At 38.2% G+C, this 20,000-nt stretch overlaps 1 protein-coding gene across 1 annotated transcript; it reads right to left on the reverse strand.

Annotated features, from left to right (window-relative positions):
• Window positions 1–4,209: 4,209 nt before the first annotated feature.
• LOC119598202 (myosin-11-like) lies at window positions 4,210–19,440 on the reverse strand. Its single transcript, XM_037947830.1, has 7 exons — window positions 19,284–19,440; window positions 16,624–16,729; window positions 15,827–16,306; window positions 13,952–14,125; window positions 5,259–5,393; window positions 4,860–4,994; window positions 4,210–4,695 (listed from the first exon to the last, which is right to left on the reverse strand). Exons 2-7 carry the CDS (start codon window positions 16,717–16,719, stop codon window positions 4,615–4,617), a joined length of 1,101 nt encoding a protein of 366 aa, XP_037803758.1. The 5' UTR covers window positions 16,720–16,729; window positions 19,284–19,440; the 3' UTR covers window positions 4,210–4,614.
• Window positions 19,441–20,000: the final 560 nt, after the last annotated feature.

The raw sequence follows: 20,000 nt of genomic DNA on the forward strand, positions 1-20,000 counted from the left end.
GAGTCCAAGTTTGAATCTGAGAGTTGCTACCTCAGACTCAAATTTGGTAGGTGGGACAGCCCCTATAAAATACATTATGGGGGCCGCCACAGTTGGCACATGTGCGTGATTGTGCAGAGCAGTTAGATCGGGTATGGCCAGGTTGGGCACATAGTGGGCATCTGGCTGTGGAACGGCAATGTTTGGCTGGATGTCCTAGACGCCAACAATTTTGGCACTGACGTGGAGGAGGTTGGTATGGACGAACAGGGAGGGATTCTCCTCCTATGTAGACGTTAAAGGGAAGGTCATGTCTACGGAAGGTAATTTTGGCTATGTTAGTGGGTTTCTTTCGATGACCTCTGGGGGGAATGGAGTAGCATTGTACTGATGTTGCATCATAGTCTGTGAGACAGGCAAGTAGGTCTTCTCCACAGTCTGACCAATCTTTGTCATAGACTGGGCAATTTGCTGGGGAGATTGAAACTGTTCCTGTGCAAGTATTGAGGGTTGGATGGGGTTCTGCAAGGATGGGGTTACCATATAGGTCAGTTAGTTTTGTTAATGCTATAGCTTGGTTTTCGGATGTTACTGTAACAAGACGGGAGCGGTCGGGTCGGCTACGGAAAGAGACTTTACCTACTTGTTTTTGGAGACATTGTTGGAAGAGAAGGGTGTTGTCAGAGTAGGGAGCTGTGGGAGGGATCACGAAAAATCGGTCCCATTTGGCTGCACTAAAGAGAGTATTCAAGATTGTTGTAGAGATAGGGGTAGTAGAAGGGCGGGGGCGTGACGAAGATGGAGTAGTGTTGAGGGAGGTAGTGTTATGGAGAGGTGGGCAATAAGGCTGTAAGGTATTAATAAGGGAGGATGGGGTGGTTGATGTTGGAGGTTGTGGGGATAGAGGTGTTGAAGTTGAGCATGCTGGAAGAGTGGAAATGTTCCTTAAGGGTTGATTGTTGGCTACTGTACTAGTAGGCATTGATGAGGGGTAGTTATTGCAGTGTTCGGAGCCGTGGTCAAAGGAGTGCCTGAGGTCAGGGAATCGGGTGGGTTAACATCGTTGGAGCTATTTGATAAAGGGGCAAGCCTCATTGCCCCTAATAGTGGAGATATGTTTTCATTACTGGCCATGGTAAGCCTGGTTATGTTGGGGATAAAAACAGTCCACCCCTCAGGGTCCCCTTGAGGGGTAAGGGCTAGGTAACAAATCAGGGGAATACCGTGCCCATGGCTCCCTCAGGCCGTTCAGGACTGGCACAAAGTCAGCCTTTCATCCTTTCAGCATGGCTCTCACACCTTAGGAGGTGGATAGCAGAAGGGCTTGGTGAAGGGACAGAAACGAAAAGTGGGAAGAAGAAAAAAAAAGAAAAAAAAGAAAGAAAAAAAAAATTAGTTGAGTCGAGGGCTGAGTCCCAAGGTTGGGCAGTTCCCATCATTGGGTCCCAGTCTCCGCCTCCTAAGCCCCCGCCACGACAACAACGGGCAAGGGATTGGGGGAAGGGTGTAGAAACATCTTGGAAAGGTGGGGGTGGGGTAGAGTGAAGTGCAGCACTGGAGTAGGGAGCAAGAGAAAGACCTTGCCCACATGCTTCCTGTCTGGCCTCACGTGGGGTCAAGTCTGAATCTGAGAACTGCCACCCTACACCCAAACTCGTAAGCAGGGCAGCCCCTATAAAATTCATTATGAGTGCCACCACAACTGTGTTCAGTTGTGGGCAAAGGAGAGCCTGGGTTTAGGGAACCAGGAGGATTAAAGACAGTGGGGCAGATGATAAAGGGGCATGCCTCATTGGAGTTGGCCACAATTTAAATCTGTGTAAAGCTCTGTCCTAATTTGATAAGTGTGGCTTAGTGGAGCCTTATACTTTAAGATGTAGAAGTTTAGGCTGAATAGTACACAGGAACAAGATGACCATAAAACAATTACAAAAATTGACTTGGCATGTGCTTAAGTTTATGAGAACAATTATCCATATTCTGGATTATAATGAGTGCAAAAAATATTAATCAATGTACTTACTGACTACTGTACACAAAACAATATATTCAATATATAGTATATTCTAAGTATACTGACTTTGAAAGAGGTGTAAGTTCATGAAAACCATACTACATTTTGCTTTATTTTAGAGGGTAATATAGCATGTAGGAATCTGTGGTTTTGAATGTCACACTTTTAGCATTCAGGGGATTGTAAGAAACTGTATAAAGAAAGGCACTACTATTGAAATACTACAAATTTTAAGTCTGACTGAGAAGTATTTACAGGCACAGGCTTGTTGTTACTTTTTGTCTGTAGGTAAATCAGTGAGGAATTAGAGACGGGCCGTGGGCCTGCCTGGAGACTCGCCTTGAGGGATCCTCGTGGCTGGAAGTGAAGGGTGGATGTGGCCATGCGCCCCCGTCGACGTTAGCCCCTTGATGATGATGATGATGATTCGGGTTTTGACCAAAGTAATTTTAAACATTACATGTCTCCCACCACCACCACCAAAAATCACCAGTCTAGACATGAGATCCTTCTTGCTATGAGCCATAGTTATCTTATCAGACATGGCCCCATCAAGCACCTACTCTCACTCCAACTCATATTTGATTGAATTCTGTAGAGACAATACGAGTGTGCCTTCAGACCATGCATTATGGTGGACAAAGTCTAACAACACTGCTTAACTGTATAGATGGGCTTACATTTTCAAATAAATGAACTCAAAGGTGTCAACTTATTCTACTGATGATTAAAAGAATTTTATATTGTTGAAAAACTGCAAAAAAAAAACCCCTGCTTTTTCATCCAACATCCTCAAAATAAAGTGATAAGATCAGTCATCAACATAGGGGAGACCATATTTATTTTATTTATCAAAATTTTACTGCTGTGTTAGCATCTAAAGTCATTAGTGGCTTATTCAATATATAGTGATAGCATGAGGCTTGGGGGTAAAACCCCCAGGTAAAGAAGTGCTATATGACATCAAAGGTCATATGGCACTATGGTAAGGTAGAGTAATGAAAAGGATTAGGAATGAGTTAATGATTAGGGTAAAGTTACAGGTTGAACAGTACTAGAGGATATTATGGCAGTGAAAAGGGTAGAGAGAGGGAACTGATGGGGTACAGAATAAGGTAAAGGTTGTTAGAAGAGTAGGGAGCATTATGATGAAGTATTGTGGCAAAAATAGCAAAAATAAGTTTAACAATTAGGATAAGTGGACAGAACAAGGGAATGAAGAAAAGGAAAAGGAAAGGAGGAGAAGAAAAGACCATGCAAAATTAGTTGAAGTGAGGGCTGAGGTCTTAAGCAGGGGCGATCCTCACTCCTCATCTCCTAAGCTAAGCCCCCCCCCCCCTACAACAACAATGAGCAAGGGATTGGGGGGGTGGGAAGACATATAGGCTGAGCTGTCATTGCTGATCTGCCACAGTAGCACACGTATACTTCCTGTGCTTAATTTTGTTATACTGCAGATGTTGTCTGAAAACATTCTTTTGTCTGCCGCTGGTTTACTTGTTAAAATTCATGTCCATTAATAAGCTTTGTATGACACATTCCTCCATCTATTACAACTGAGTAGCCTTTTAGTTTGATAAATTCTGTTGAAGACCCACTGGTTTGTTTTCCTCTGTTACTCTAGCTTATTTATTTGTAAGATTATACAGAAACAGCAATGCTAAAAAATTCTAATCTGTGGCTTGTATTTGCAAACATTAGGGGCCTCAGCAGTTTTGAGAAAGCATACCAACCTTTCCAGATTACTGAAACTGATAGTGCAGCACTTTTAGCTGTGGAAAACCTCTTCTCTGTCTCCTTGGTGTCATCACTGGAATCTGATATAGTAGTTTCAAGATATGTAAAATGATTCTATAATTTCTTTTTTTTCATTAACCATTTTGTCCAAACTATTCCTTACAGTTTTCAACATGAAAGTATAGTGATCTTCAATACAATTTTTACAAGATCTAGTAACTTTTAAAGTTCTGCCATGCAACCTGCAATGAGTACAACCCTGTGATTGGCAATATATCTTTCACTGCTATGGCCCCCTCAAAATATCTTAGTACAGTTCACATGATCTTTTCTGCATACAGATATACTGAATAAATGTTGTAAAAGGATGCAGCCTTCCCTGAGAGACACCTCTCCATATTGTGAACCAATCAATCAAACTGTATGTTGCCTAAAAAGTTAGCTTTTGGATGCTATTCCGGATGTCTATGAAAGAGAGATACAGCTAAGTTGTTGATATATTGTTCTTTTCACTTATCATACTTAGATTCAATGCAGATCTTACAGCCAGTGAATGGACACAAAAATAATCACCAAGGCAAGATATTTCTAAAGTTATACTGAGTTAGGAGATATGAGATAATCTTTGTTTTGCTTTGTGATATGGCAAAAAAACAAGAAAGAAAGAAAGAAACAGATGAGAAGAAGAAGTGGAGATTGTTATCTAGTTCCCTTCCGAGAAACAGTCGAAAGCAGGAAAAAAATCCTGGCCTATTCAGTTTGTCTTAGCTATACTCATTCTAGAAAAATGGAGTAAAACAAGATTCTACAGAAGACAAAGGCACACCATGAACAGATTCCTCTATGCCCCTATTCTTTCTTATAAATATATTACAATGTAAAATCTATGGAGGCTGCAGCGGTGTGATGATGTTTAAAAATGTTTCCTCTAGCCCTGCTGCTGCTTTGGCTGCTGCTAAATTGTTCTGGAAAGCAAGTTTGGATTTATTGCATTATATATAAACATATAACACTTATCTATATTACTTTCAAATATCTTGCTATACTTACAAACAAAGCATGAATCTCAATGCTCTACAGTTCAGACTCTAAAAATTGAGGTAAAATTATCGTATCTCTGAAAACTTACTTTCTGCTCATTAATAACTCCAATAAGCTTGTCCTGCTTCTTAACTAAAGCACTCATGTTCCTCTGCTGTCTCTCCAACTCTTTTACCCTGCTATTGCTGCTTCCTAAGGCTGTTCTGAGCTGATCGAGCTCTTCCTGGATTTAGTACGTGGAACAAGAATAATTAATGAAGCAAGTTAAGTTAAGTGAAAAAAGGTGTCAGTTATGTGTCACATCCAGTTATTAACATAAAAGTTGTAAAGGAACTTATAATTCCAAAAATCAATACCTTCTATTTCCCTAAAAGTGATACTCAAGATCAATCTGAATCCTATTTCCTCTTGAATTTCTATACTTTTACTGAAAATAATTTAGAAATATACTGACATACATATTCCTAATATAAAAAATAACTCAAACCTTGTGCCTGTTTTTCAGTGTAGATATCTGCTCACGGAAGGAAGCATTTTCTGAATGAGCTCGTGTAAGTTGGGCTTGGAAAGATGACTGGCTGCTGCGATGCTCACTCTCACTGTGCTGATGACTGGAAAGTTCCTGGAAACCAAAAGTCTTTGTGTTAGATACCCTAGCGATAAACCAAACTCCATACTAGTCTGAAGGACTAAGAAGCCTATTGCTGGTTCATTCTCTCGTCTGGGATATGAAAAGCATTTCTGAGCAGTACCTGAATAAAATCACAAGGAGAAATTATGTGGTTAAATTTTTTTTGCACAGGAAAAAAAAGGAAGAAAGAAAGAAAAAAACAGTGAGGTTGTGAGGAAGAATTTCTGACACCTTAATATCAATTCAGTGGCATTCCTTCTTTCAATGTTTTGCCAATATAACTTCTCTATTTGTTCCCCTGACAGTACACCACCTCTATATTTGTTTCCCTTGACTGGCATTAACCCTTCTTTTCCTGAAATGCTTCACTGTGTGTGATTCCCTGTGCCCACCATCTTTCTTGGTGTTTGTGGGGACTTTACTGAGTCCCTTGTCCTGCTTTTTTAATGTTATCCTCTTTTACTTTTACCTTCTGTTATTTTTATATAAGTAGCATTTTACATCACCAAGTTATATTTTATAATTGGAATTAATATATATTTTGAAATTCTGTTTTTCCTGAAAAGAAAAGATCTTATATTTTCTGAACTTCACTAGTCTACCAAGTAATAACACATTGCTTTTCCTACTCTTATATTATTTCATTTACCTGTCTCAAGACACTATAAATACCAAGCTTTTTCATGACACAAAATGCAGTTAGCTAAATGAAATCTTATGAAATCTTTACTGGTAATGCAAAATATAAGGATTCATATACATACATATCCATTACGTTTTCTCTAAGCATCCCCTTGACATTTTTCTAAATGTGATTGGTTGCCTTATAATAAGTGTTCAAAAGAACATGCCAAACATCACATGACCATGAATGTATAAATTAACCCATTCATGTTGAGTAAAATTTTCAGTAATGTCTGGCAAGGCTGGGTACATTAACATGCACTGTTCCACACCTGGGCTATTGTCTAATTCATAGTTGAATGTGTGGGCTTCATCCTAACATATAAGAAATGAAATGAGAATAAGTGTCACCAAGTGTGAGATTTTCTGCCCTGTCAGGAATGGGTTAAAAGGTTTTCAAATACTGATTTGGTTACATTTGCTTTTTACAAGCTATCTTAAATATATACAGGTCTAAATCTGAAACTATTTACCTTTTGTAGATTTCTTAGTTATTTCTGAATTCACAATAATAGCTGTAAAGATACAATACACAAAGGGTTTCATATTCAAAATTTTGATAATGCCACTAACTTCTCTGCAGCTCTTGAATCCTCATGCACAGACCACCAACAGCTGAACCCATGTCTAAACTACATTGTAAATTTCTTGCATTCAGATACCCTTCAGGTTAAATGATCTAAAATGGATTAAATTATTTCTCTAAAGTTTCTACTACTAATTGAGAAAATAGCTGACTGAAACAGTGAGGTTTAATACTACATGGATTTATCTAGGTAATCTCTGTAGAGTCTATTTCTCCACTTGCTACTGAATGAAGCTATGTAGGTGTTATATTGATATCACCCCTTTCTGATATTATACTGATTGGCCTAATAGCAAGCCTATATACTGCTACTGAAAGTGCCGTAAAGTGTGGTGGGGGACTGTCAAAACCTCCATGTTAACTCGGGTGAGGCAAGGCTGTGTCCTTGCACCAACACTTTTAAACACCTGTATGGACTGGATAATGGGCAGAGCTACTAACCAAAGTCAGTGTGGAGCAACACCGGGCAATATCAAGGTCTCAGACCTTGACTTTGCAGATGATGTTGCCATCCTATCTCAGTCCCTGGAGTCACTGGTGGCAGCTCTTGATGCATTTAGCAATGAGGCAAAGCCCTTAGGCCTAGAGGTCTCCTGGACCAAGACCAAGATTCAGGACTTTGGGAGCCTGTTAGGGGAACCTGTTCAGTAGATCCATGCTTGCGGTGAGGACATGGAAGTCACAGAGAGCTTTGTACACCTTGGTAGTGTAGTCCATATCTCTGGGCTGTCAGACTAAGAAGTCAATAGACGGATTGGTCTAGCAACAGGAGCCATGAACTTGATCAACAAAAGCATTTGGAGATGTCAGAACCTATGCAGATGGACCAAGCTACGTGTCTTCAAGGCCTTGATACTGCCAGTTTTGCTCTATGGAAGCGAAAACTGGATCCTATCTAATGCCTTGAAGTGTCGTCTTGATGCCTTTTGTAACAAGTCTCTTTGCCGGATCCTGAGGTACAGTTGGCAGGACCATGTGTCCAACTGACAGCTACACCATGAGACTGGCATGGGACCTGTTACCTACATAATCTGGGATTGCCAACTCAGGCTCGCTTCCCTGTGGATGACCCTGTCCATCAGGTGTCTCTTTGCGAAACAATCCTGGGTGGAAAAGGCCAGTGGGATGACCCAGGAGGTCATGGCTTGGGCAGCTCTATGAGACCTGTCACAAGGAATTAGAGATGGGCCGAGGGCCTGTCCGGAGACTCACCATGAGGGACCCTCGTGGCTGGAAGCGAAGGGTGGATGCGGCCATGCGCCCCGTCAGTGTTAGCCCCATGATGATGATGATGATGAAACACTAGATCATATGACATGGTTAATGGTTAATGGTTACAAAGCAAAAATAATTTATTATATATCAAAGGTTATAGAACACTATAGAAAGGTGCAAATGTGAAAAGGGTGAAGATGGGAGGTTTGTTGATTATTAAATGTGCTACACATCAAAAGTTATGTAGCAGTTCAGGATAGTATGGCATTAAAAGGGGCAAAGAGGGGTGAGGGTAGAGTGGGGTAAGTAAAGGGCTACATTAGGGATGAACAAAGGTGATTAGATCAAAGTTGTCAAAGGAAAAAGTGTGCAAGGATGTCCATAGGGTAAGGTAGCAATTAGCAAAAGGAGAAAAGGGGGTTTAGGGGTGATTAAAGCAAAGAAGTTCCAAGAGAAATGTCAGGAGGGAGAGAATCCAGGGAAGGGGTTGTTGTGACAAAAGGAAGGCACATGTATATCCAGGTGGAAGTGGAAAGGATAATGGGGAAGCAGGGGGGGAATGGGATGTGAAGGGGAAATATGAGGAGGAGGATGGATGTTGGTAGTCACTTTGAGTGTAGAGAAAATGGGAGCAGAGAGATTGGAGGATGCGGTATAGGCATGTTATCTTGGGTCATGACTAGATAGATTGAATGTGCTCTAGAGTTTCTGAAGAGGAGTAAGTTGGGGATGTCAGATACAAAGGTTTTCTTATGAGGGGGAGAAAAGAGGACAGATGTTTGAGAGGCAGAGAAAGAGGCTGATGTAGGAGAGGATGTGGCAGGAGATGGGGTGGAATGTTTAGCTTAGGTACCTGAGAAATATAGATTGGAGTCTGGATTTAGAATAGTGGTAGAGATTGGGGCATCTGGATTTAGAATGGCAAAAGAATTTGCCTGGGAGAGGGAGGGGGTAGAAACAGGAAGAGGAAAAGAAACTGGAGAGGATGCAGAAATATCTTGGGAGGGAGAGGGAGGGGCAGAGCAAAGGACAGTACTGGAGTAGCGAGTAGGAGAAAAACCTTGTATGTGTGCTTCCTCTCTGGCCTCATGCATATTGAGGCCAAGTTTGAATCTGTGAACTGCCATCTCAGATTCAAACTTGGAAGTAGGGCAGCCCCTATAAAATACATTATGGGAGCCACAACAATGTGCACAACTGTGAGGAGCAGTTTGATCAGGTTGGGCTCACAGAGGCCAATGAAGTGTGAAGTGGCAGTGTTTGGCAGGATGGCCTAGAAACCATCAATTTTGACATTGGTGGGGGGCGGGGGGAGGTTGATATGATCAGACAAGGAGGGCCTCTATAATAAACATTATAGAGAGGTAATGTCTATGGATAGTACTCTTGGCAATACTAGTGGAAGACTTACGGCAGCCTCTAGGAGGAGCAGTTTGATCAGGTTGGGCTCACAGAGGCCAATGAAGTGTGAAGTGGCAGTGTTTGGCAGGATGGCCAAGAAACCATCAATTTTGACATTGGTGGGGGGCGGGGGGAGGTTGATATGATCAGACAAGGAGGGCCTCTATAATAAACATTATAGAGAGGTAATGTCTATGATAGTACTCTTGGCAATACTAGTGGAAGACTTACGGCAGCCTCTAGGAGGAGTTTTGTAGCAATGTACTGATAATGCATCATAGTCAAGTAAGCAGGTAAATAAGTCTTTTCTACAGTCTGACTAATCCTTGTTGCAGACAGGCCAATCTACTGGGAGCTGGAGACAGTTCCAGTACAAGTACTGAGGGAGAGATAAGGAGAGTGTTGTCAGAGTAAAAAAAACTTGGCTGGGCTAAACAGAGTAGTTAAAAGGTTTGTACAGGTGGAGGTAGTACAAGAACAGGGCCTTGTGGAAGAGGGAGTGGTGTTGAATGAAGTAGTAAAGTGGACAGTAGGCATTGAGGAGGGGGTAGTAGTAGTGTTCAGAGGTGTGGTCTAAGAAGAGCCTGGGGTCAGGGAATTAGGGGAATTAAAATCAGTGGAGCTAGTTGATAAAGGGGCAAGCCTCACTGCCTCTAATTAAGGTACAAAATCTTCATTACTGGCCATGGTAAGCCTGGAGTACATGGGGGAGAGAAAAGGTCCACTCTTCAGGTCCCCTTGAGGGATAAAGGTTAGACAACTAAACAAAGGAATACTGTGCCCACAGCTCCCCTAGTCTGTTCATGACTGGTACACAGTCAGCCTTTTATCTTTTCAACACTGCTGTTACACCTTTGGAAGTGGATAGTAGAAAGGGTTGAAAAGATAAGGAAAAGGAAAGGGAAGAAGAGAAGAATCAGCAAAGTTAGTTGAGGTGAGGGCTGAGGCCCAAGGTTGAGGTGATCCCCAGTACTGGGCCTCAGTCTCTGTCTCCTAAGCCCCCACTCAACATTGGGCAAGGGGTTGGAGGGGGAGATCATATGAAAGCATAAAGCCACAGATGATTAAAAAATATCTTAGGCAAATAATGTCAAGTGAACTGCAGTAGTGATTCTAATAATAAATCATCATGAGACTAGAAGAGGGAGCAGCTTAATTTTGTAGTTGTCTACAACATAATAATTTCAGTCATACTGTATTCATAAATGAAAATTAGTATAATTTAGAAGTTCTCATTTTAGAATATTTATAAAATGCCTTTCTCCAAAACACTATCATATAAAAATCAATCAATTACTTATTCAGGTAATCCACTATGAGTTACTATTGACATTGTTGCCAATATTTAACCCATATAATAGTATTAACCACAATCATGGCTTTCTCTATAATGTATAAGCTTCACTATTTGCCACAGTCTTATAAGGCCTATCAGTAGCTAGTGCACTTTTTTTCCTGTAACTTTTTTGTTATTAATGACACCTATGAAGTCCCCACTAATATACCTGGTACTGTTTGCCAAGTTTCTTCCAGCCACAGCCATGATATTACCCCAATACCCCCATTCTACTTGTAGGCCCTCCTCTCCCTGAGCTGATCACACAGTCAAGTTTTCCTGCCTCTTTCTTCTTGTGAATGAAATGTAGCTAAAGTGGACTAATAATTCTGGTATGTCCAGCCAAACACCAAATCTTTTTCTTTCTCACTTTTCCCCCTCAAAACACAAAACTATCATTTATCACAGAGTTACCTCCTGCTCTACCACTGATTTTTTACTATTCATATATTGAGATACTTACATCTAAATACATATTCTATTGTTTTCTATGATAAAAAATGCTTTTGCAGTTCTATGTGCATTTTATTTACATGTAAATTTTAATTTATCCCCTTTTCATTTGTGCTAATTGGGTAACTGTGATACCTTTTTAATTTTACATAATTTAATATTTCCTATATAGACATAATTCTATATAATTAAAATTCTATCATATATGTATCTGATATATGACAATGAAATACACATTTTCTGAAATGCAAAACAGACCTTTTGAAATGCAAGCAACTAAAATTTGTCTCAGTGAAACTTGAAGAATCAGGTCTTTATTGCAGCTGAGGACACAGGCAAGCTGAACTGCTTGCAGTTCTTATGTGTTATAGGTCAAGGTTGTTATTTGATGGTGCTTTTCATCCAAAACAGTTATATAAATCCTTTAATCAAAATAAAAGGTGTCCCTTCTCTTCTTTAGGTAACAAGTACCTAGAATCATAAAAAGGATGAATTAGATAGGCCTATAAAGAATATTAGGCAAGATATATAAGTACTACAGAAGTTGCATTTATTCTAATAAAAGCCTTTGAATAAAGCAGTAGCAATGAAAAAAGCTCTCCAAAAGAAAGCAATTTATAGCATTACTGGTTGGCAAAGTCAAATTAATTGTACTCAAATGAGATATCCAGATTATTGTCTCATATGGGTATATAAAGAGAAAGAAAATGAATTTAATTTAAGTCTTTCAAATGCATATGAAACTCACTCAGTTACATTTCACTATAAAAATGCTTAATTTTTTGGCCATGCCACATATATTGGATACCATTCTAGGTAGAACTCTTTATATCCTACATTCTCTTCCATTTTCTCTTATAATTCCGTCATGTCCTCTCACAATTCCTGATCATATGGACTGCAGCTTGCCAAGAGTTGTAAAGAGTTCGGAAATATATTTAGATATAAATCAGCTGATATCCACTGCATTATGACAAACTGTGCACTTGGCATACAGAGTCCTAAGTTTGTAACCTGGTGGATCTGGTACCCCATGGCTCCATGTTGACCAAAATTTTGATATTAGGCTTACCTGAGTGGTGACTCTCCTGGGTGTGTGGCTTGTACACCTAGTGTGTGGCTTGTATGCCTAGTGTGTGGCTTGTATGCCTTGATACCACACATGAGTGTGGTATCAAGATTCCTTGCCTCCTGTTTACAATGCTTATTAGCTCTTATTTTGTATATGCATTTTTTGCTGTTTTACCATTTTCTGAGGTCTATATTTGTCTTTTTTTTGTCATTTATTATTCTCTATCAGGATGGTGATAGACTGTTTTCACTAAGCAAAGTCCATATTTTTGTAACATTCAATTTTCAATAACACATTCTGGTCAAGGAGGGCAGGAATTGGAAATATAGTCCTCCCTGGAGCTGGAATATTAAGTTCCACCCTTATTTACTGGTGGCAATAATGCACAATAATAGCTCATGATAAGACATTCCCATTACCCCTGGCCTCAGCCAAAATTTTCTGTGGTGGATCCACCGGTTAAGATCAAAACTATCAGTCCAGACCCTAATACACTCAGAGACTCAAGAAATCTCTCGTGGAATGTGGAAGAGAAGGTATCAATACCATCTGCAGAAAAAAAATCTACAGCACATTGACCCCCAGCTTCAAATGAAAATGAAACAGTGGGAAAGCTTAACCCCCTGATGGAAGATCCATCACCATACATGAGTAGAAAGGAGTGATTTGGAGCTAGAGGACATGTTATCTAGAAGATATGATAAGTGCTAGTATGGCAGAGGATGTGAGCTAATCTCAGTCACCAGAACCAGCATGTGGAAAGTTCAGGAAACTTATACCTATACTGAACACCAGAGCATTATTGCTCATGACCAAGGGACCAAACCTATGTGTGGAGCATCCTGCTGTTTGGTAATGAGACCTGGGCAGTCACTAAAGTTTTGCTAAGATTCTGCAAAATAAATGGCATTGACACTTTGGGTGCAAAATGCATAAAATGACCAACAAACCAGAGTCTCCTGGATATGCTTGGTATCTATACTATGGAACCCTTAATCTGAGGCAAGAGATTATGATGGCATAAACATATCAAGAGAAGTTATCTATACAAAAGGCTCTGAATGTCCCAAAAGGACTTTGGTGGAAACCATAAAAAGTGATCAGAACTGGGACATGACAGCCACCAACCCAAAAGATCATCAAACTCAGAACAGAAGACCGAGGAAGGCTAGACAATGTCCAGCTTCTTGAGTAGAAAATTATATGTAAAACCAAGATGATCATCATAACAATAAAAAAGCAGCTAAGAATATGAAACATCCAAATATATACATAACAAAACCTACCATATGAGATAATTATGATAATAAAAGAACAAGGCTATGTGATCCATGATATAAATATCATATAAATAGGATCAATTTGTATGAAATTTAGAAAACTCTACAAATAAAATAAACACCTTCTTACATGATGCTTTACACTTTGCAGTGCTTTGATTGGATGGATTACTCAGGCAAGTTCCCTTCATTTCCAATTTCTTGACACACCACCCAAACTAATTAAATTCCAGGATCCAAAACAGAGAACACATAAAACTCACTCCAGCACACTTCCCCAGTTCAGCAACAACACAGGACAACCCTCTCCTCTGCTGACTAGGGGAACCTCTCCAGTGACCTTGTTGAACTTAACTTCTGGCCTCCAACACAGTGGGCCCTCACATCCACATAAACTCCCCCACAAAGAGAAAAGACACATTATGTGGTAGAGACACCTATTAACTACATCTACATGGTACTTCTCTATCCCTTTCTCTCCTTCTCTGCCTGTTCCCTCTTTTTCCTCAAAATGTCTATTACCTTCTGCAATCCTTGGCACTCTATATTCAGCTCCTGAACACGATCTTGAAGCTGCTTATTGAACTTTTGGAGTTTGGTGGTCTGCTGCTGTAGATGAAGCACTTGTTTGTTCAAGGTCCTCCTCTCTGTCTCAGCAGTGTGGGCTTTAGTGCAGGCTTCCTTCTTGGCACTCGACTGCAAGAAAGGGCTAGAGTGAGTGTTGCTTTCCTCCTCATGAATAACTGTGGAGTGGCATTCCTCTGTAGTAAGGATGATGATATAAGTGAGCTGTTTTAAATATAACTTTAGAATTAATTTGATTTATTTCTATCACTTATTAGCTTGTACTGTCTTGCACTTAACCCATTGCCGACGGGTGGCATGTACGCACATGCCATGGCGGGACCATCTGCCGGGGGCACGTACGCACATGCCAGAGAGTATGCATGGATATGCCATGAGTTTTTTTTGTTACAATCACGGCAAAAGATTATTTTTTTGCCAGTGAAAGTGTGATTAAGTCGGTTTTAACACTTTCTCATTTTTACCATGCAACAAACAAAAAAAATGCAACAAACCGACAATTTCAACTCCATGATGCCACACACTGCTTATTTTATTTGTACTATAGACCGAATAATGATCAACTATGGAGTCTATATAACAACAAAAATACCCTTCAGTCTCGATTTATCAGGAAGTTTGGCAAGTAGAGACTGTAAAAAATAATGAAAATTGAAAATACAACATATCTTCGTAGTATTACGAAGAAACGGCATGGGATGCTGGTATTTGGCATGAGTGGTCGCGCATGCTAGGGCGACGATATAAGCCCCCGGCAGCGAGGCCCTGGCCTCTATGAATGCTACCCGTCAATTATGGGTTAACATGCAAATTTACTTGTGAGAAGAAGATAGGTAATCCTTGTCACTAGTTTTATTTCTGCTTCTACTTATCGCATAAAGGCTTCCTTCTTATAGTATTAAAATGATGTTACTAAACAACCCTGTTGATTAGATTTTGACTTCCCAACATTGTTTTACATATACAAGCCTTTGGCTAAGATATCATATTAAATAATATACCTATAGAAAGAAAGAAAGAAAGAAAGAAAGAAAAAAAACAAGAACACATAGAAGCAATTCATTTCATCTGAATGAATTTATTATAACACATACAACAGTGTCTGTATCTCTCTCTCTCTCTCTCTCTCTCTCTCTCTCTCTCTCTCTCTCTCTCTCTCTCTCTCTCTCTCTCTCTTCTCTCTCTCTCTCTCTCTCTCTCTCTCTCTCTCTCTCTCTCTCTCTCTCTCTCTCTCTCTCTCTCTCTCTCTCTCTCTCTCTCTCACACACACACACATACACACACACACATAAGCTATCTATTGTTCATCCTTTTACATCATGTAGTAGTGATAACAAATTAAACTGACTAATGTTACTGGCATATTGAAAATAAAACTAAAATTATTTGATCATTCTGTTTCCATATACATCTACAGATCAATTGCTAATATTTATATATATATATTTAGTTCTTCTATGACTATAAGCAAAAGGCCTTTCTGAAATCTATGGATAGCTCTGAGTTAATTTTAACTGTGTTTAGGGGTCAAGTATGTAATTCATATGATAGTACTTTTAATTTCCGAATTTTAAAATCTTTAAATCCTTTTTAAAGAGTGAGCTATGCTATATTGATAGAAATGTCATGTGGGTGAAATGGTGGGTAGGTGTAATATCTCCGAACCAAGACAAACATGATGAATGTGATTTTATTTTTTAAAAATTTCCACCATTATTTTGAAATGAGGACTGGCTTCTGCGAATACCAAATATGAATTTTCTTTAGAAACCTTGAGATCAATTGATAATTTGCTGTCTATGTATCACTTACCAGTCTTTTACACTCTTCCTGTAGTACACTGATGGTTTGATTGAGATGGGTCACTTTCTTGCACAATGAACTTATCCTGTACCTTGTTGACTGGTCCAGAAACTCATCAAATATGGCATTTTCTTCTCCTTCTTCAAAGGAATCATCTGTGGCTTCCTGTTTTTCTATAGTAACTTGCTCATTGGAGTTTTCTGCAGCAGATGTGAACTGTCTCTCATTTATTTCAGTTATGTTCTGTTGCTCTGTAGTACAAGTTTTATCATTCCCTATATACTCTGATGGCTCGTACTCCTCTTGAGTTGCTTTTGTATCTCCATAAAGATACTCTGTATTTTCAGAGCAAGTCTTTTGCTCTCCATGTAAAAAAGGAGTAGTTGTACTGCTGACAGCATCCCCTTGATTCACTGTCTCTCCTACAGTATATTTTTGATGTTCTGTTTCTCTGTGTGATGCTTGGGAAACTCTCTGCTGAGTTGTAACCTGTAAAATAATGTAGCCCTTAATTTGTCCACAATATCAGTCATTAGATTATGTTTACAAACCTGAAATCAGAAATTAATAGTAATAAAGGATATATCAAAATATAAGCAATTATAAAATATAAGGATGCCTGAACACTTGTGCCCTTTTTTATATATAGTCATCCAAATTTTTTTTCAAATTAAGTTAGTCTTCTCTTGACCAAGACTGGTAGTTATAAAATGTAGTCTAGCAGAATGATATAAATCATAACAATCTTCTTGTTCTGTTATTAGTGTAAACCATTTGAACTCAGCAGATACTTTATAAGATCTTACAAGTTCATTGTTGGAAGATATCCTTAAGTCTTGGAGACGCTGAAGGCGAGAATCCAACTGCTGGTCAAGGAGTTGTAGGTCGTCTTCACTGGACATTTCTTTGCAACTGAAAAATACACACAGTTTATTATATATACAAACCCAATATTTTATCCCTATATTATTGGGACCAAAAATGTGCACTGTTTCTAATTTTTTGAAAATTAATCCTTCATGTATTGACTAACTTAAGCATCAGTGCTCATCAAATAAATGTATTCCTTTTTTTTATTAATATCATTATCCATAATTTTTTATAGTATTTTGTATAATAAACCACACTCCTCATTATCAGGATAATTGTTAAAAACTTTTAAAATATCTTACTGATCTCAACATGACCAACAAAAATATTTGATGGGCATTCGCCCAAGATGAACCACTAATAATGCTCTTGCTTAAACTTACACCAAGGAACAAAGTAAATAATCAAAGGTTCCATATGAAGATCCAAAAACATTTCTTATAATTTATCAGCAATATTATTTGTGATCTACAGTTATGGTATTTGCAATTTAACATTAAAACAGTTTCATCTGATATATATATCATTGCTGTGAAAAAATGTGAATAAGAACTGTTGAGATACTGAAACATCAGGTGTTTAGTTTAGTTAGTACTTTATTTACCACCCTGGCTAACTGAACAGGCATGGGCCAGCTGTGGTACATTTGATACATAATCATAACATTATATAATGTTATTATATTTGAATTTTAGGCTATACTAACGAAAGTTTGAGACTGCAGTTTCTACTAAGGCAATGCCTGGAACAAATTTACTTATCATTAGAAAAACATATATTTATAAACTTAGATAACTGCAGGGATACCATGAATCAACAGTTCAACAGGTTAAAAATAGATCTTCTGGCTGACCTTCATATGCACTGTGAAGAAAAGTATATGCAGGCAACTGTTCTATTTGAATATAAAATTTAACACAATTTTGCTAAAGGCATATCATAAAAAAGTTACCAAATTCCTGAAGGAAAACTTATAATTTTAAATATGAAATCAAGGGGAATGAATATCAAAACATCTGAAAATATTATTCTAAATTTTCTACTATACATAAAAATTGTGTTCAAAATCAAGAACTTAGCACTCTAATAATTTTTTTTTGAACAAAATTGAGAACTAAGCATGAATTATGTTAACTGTCCAAAACAGGACTGGATCAAGCAATGGCAAGGCCTCTGAATTTTATAGACTGCCTTCTCTACATACAGAATATCAAGCAGGACACAGCTTTGACGGGTTTCTTATTTGTCAAATAAACAGCCAGTTTCTACAAACTATACCTTCCTGGAATATGCATGGTGGAAACTTGTTGGCTTGTGATAGAGCACAGGCCCTGAGTCACTGAGGGTACCCTTTTATTATCTAAGTGTACCATTATCCTTCATTTCCATTTATTAATTAATGGTATATATTAATGGATGCCACAGTATCATATGGCAGTATTACAAATTTTATAATTTCTGCATGTGGTCCTATTCTAGGTACATACTATATAAAAATAAAATGTCTCTCATCCATATTTTTAATCTGCATTGTAGAACCAAAATACTGCCAGTGCTTTGACTTTCATGCCTTAATATATTAGCCAAAAAGTTTCTGATATCCATATAAATTGCCTTGCAAGAGATTAAATGAGAAATTTTCTATTAAATCTTAATAAGAAATGCAAGCATCAGAACCTTGTCATTCAAACATGGTTTGTGAAGTTATCAATTTCCATTTATAACTTTTCTGCATTTGTTATAATAAACTTTGCTCCACCATTATGATTTATTTAAATATGTACAATACAAAGAAGTGTGATGAAGGGATAATCATAGAGTTTGTTTGTGTAGGAAGCAAATAAAATGTATCATACATTTTAAACTATGTAAAGAACATATCTAAATCAGCTGGCATTTGAGTTATTGTAATTACTGACTGCTATACACTTTAACCCTCACAATATCTGCTACATGGCAAAGCTGATTCAAATGTTTGATTTCATATGTTGATTAATGATATAAAAAGATGGGCAGATATTGGATGATGCATAGCCATGATCTACAAATTCTATAGGTCACCACCTCCGCCTGTGTGATAGGAATAATCTCTTATGGCACTAAAGAGATTCGAACTCCTGAACACTAGATCTAGATCTGTCAATTCACACTTCTATGACCGAATGTTAGTGAACAAGCAGACTAAGCTCATAAATTGTCATAAAAAATACTTTTTTTAATGAATAACCACAGAAAAGGTCTATCTGAATATTCATATAAACTTCAATATGCATGATATACTTAAAAAACACTGCCCCTCCCAATCTTGGAAAGAAAATACCTTGACTGCCATGGAACAAAATGTTATCAGGACTTCAAGGGGATTTCGGTAAGAATTTAGTTTTACCGTTATTATTCACTCTGCTTAAACTTGAAGAGCTAAACTACGTAATCACCTTTTATAATGTGAATTGGGGACTTTACTAAACTATGTCGACTATCTCTTGTTGACGGCAGGTAAGTAAACTAAAGCTTCTATCCGATGTAAAATCCCTTTAAAAACAAAGTTCCTCTTCTTCCAAATGAAAAACATTTGTATACTATGAAGAACTGTTACCTCAAAGCATCTGAAAGCTCTCATTTGTATTTTGGTATTTTGTGTACTTCATTTAAGCATTTTAGTTATTTTCGTTGGATGCGGTATGATGTTGATTCAAGCTCTCCGCGTCTCGGGAAAAGTGTAAACAAGTGTCGATGACGGAGCTGAGCAACACGACGTTACTAAGGGGTGTTGGGGTTAAATTAATTTTAAGAAGTAATTTTATTTATATTATGGCATCTTTGACACTTTTGATAATATTTTTACTTAATCATCATTAGATAATTACCTATTGTGCAATCATATTTGGCCCTCATTTGGTCTTATGTTACAAAGAAGACATTTGCCTTGTTTCCTTATGTCTTGTAGAGAACAGGGCTAAACATTTTATTATTATAATGTTGTTTTATTACCTAGTATCGATATGGTTGTGATGGACATTATTAAGTCTCTTTCCTGCCCAGCTAATATGATAAATACACAGCAAAGCGTGGCAGTAATATGAAGATAATCTGACATCTCCATCCTCGAATAAAATTCCTTTAATTCACGTAAACGTTTCAGAGTCATCTGTTGATGCTGCAAAAACAGTGATATTAGAGCATGTAAATAATAGTGCAAGCATGATCAATTTCAGGAAATAAGGAATTAGGGAAAGGGTATCCATGTACAACTTCTAACAATGATTTTCTAAGTAAATTTCCACCGCACCGAGCTAATCAACCTTCTTTATGA

The sequence above is a fragment of the Penaeus monodon genome, chromosome 41, assembly GCF_015228065.2.
Source record: "Penaeus monodon isolate SGIC_2016 chromosome 41, NSTDA_Pmon_1, whole genome shotgun sequence".
NCBI classification, from domain to species: Eukaryota; Metazoa; Arthropoda; class Malacostraca; order Decapoda; family Penaeidae; genus Penaeus; species Penaeus monodon.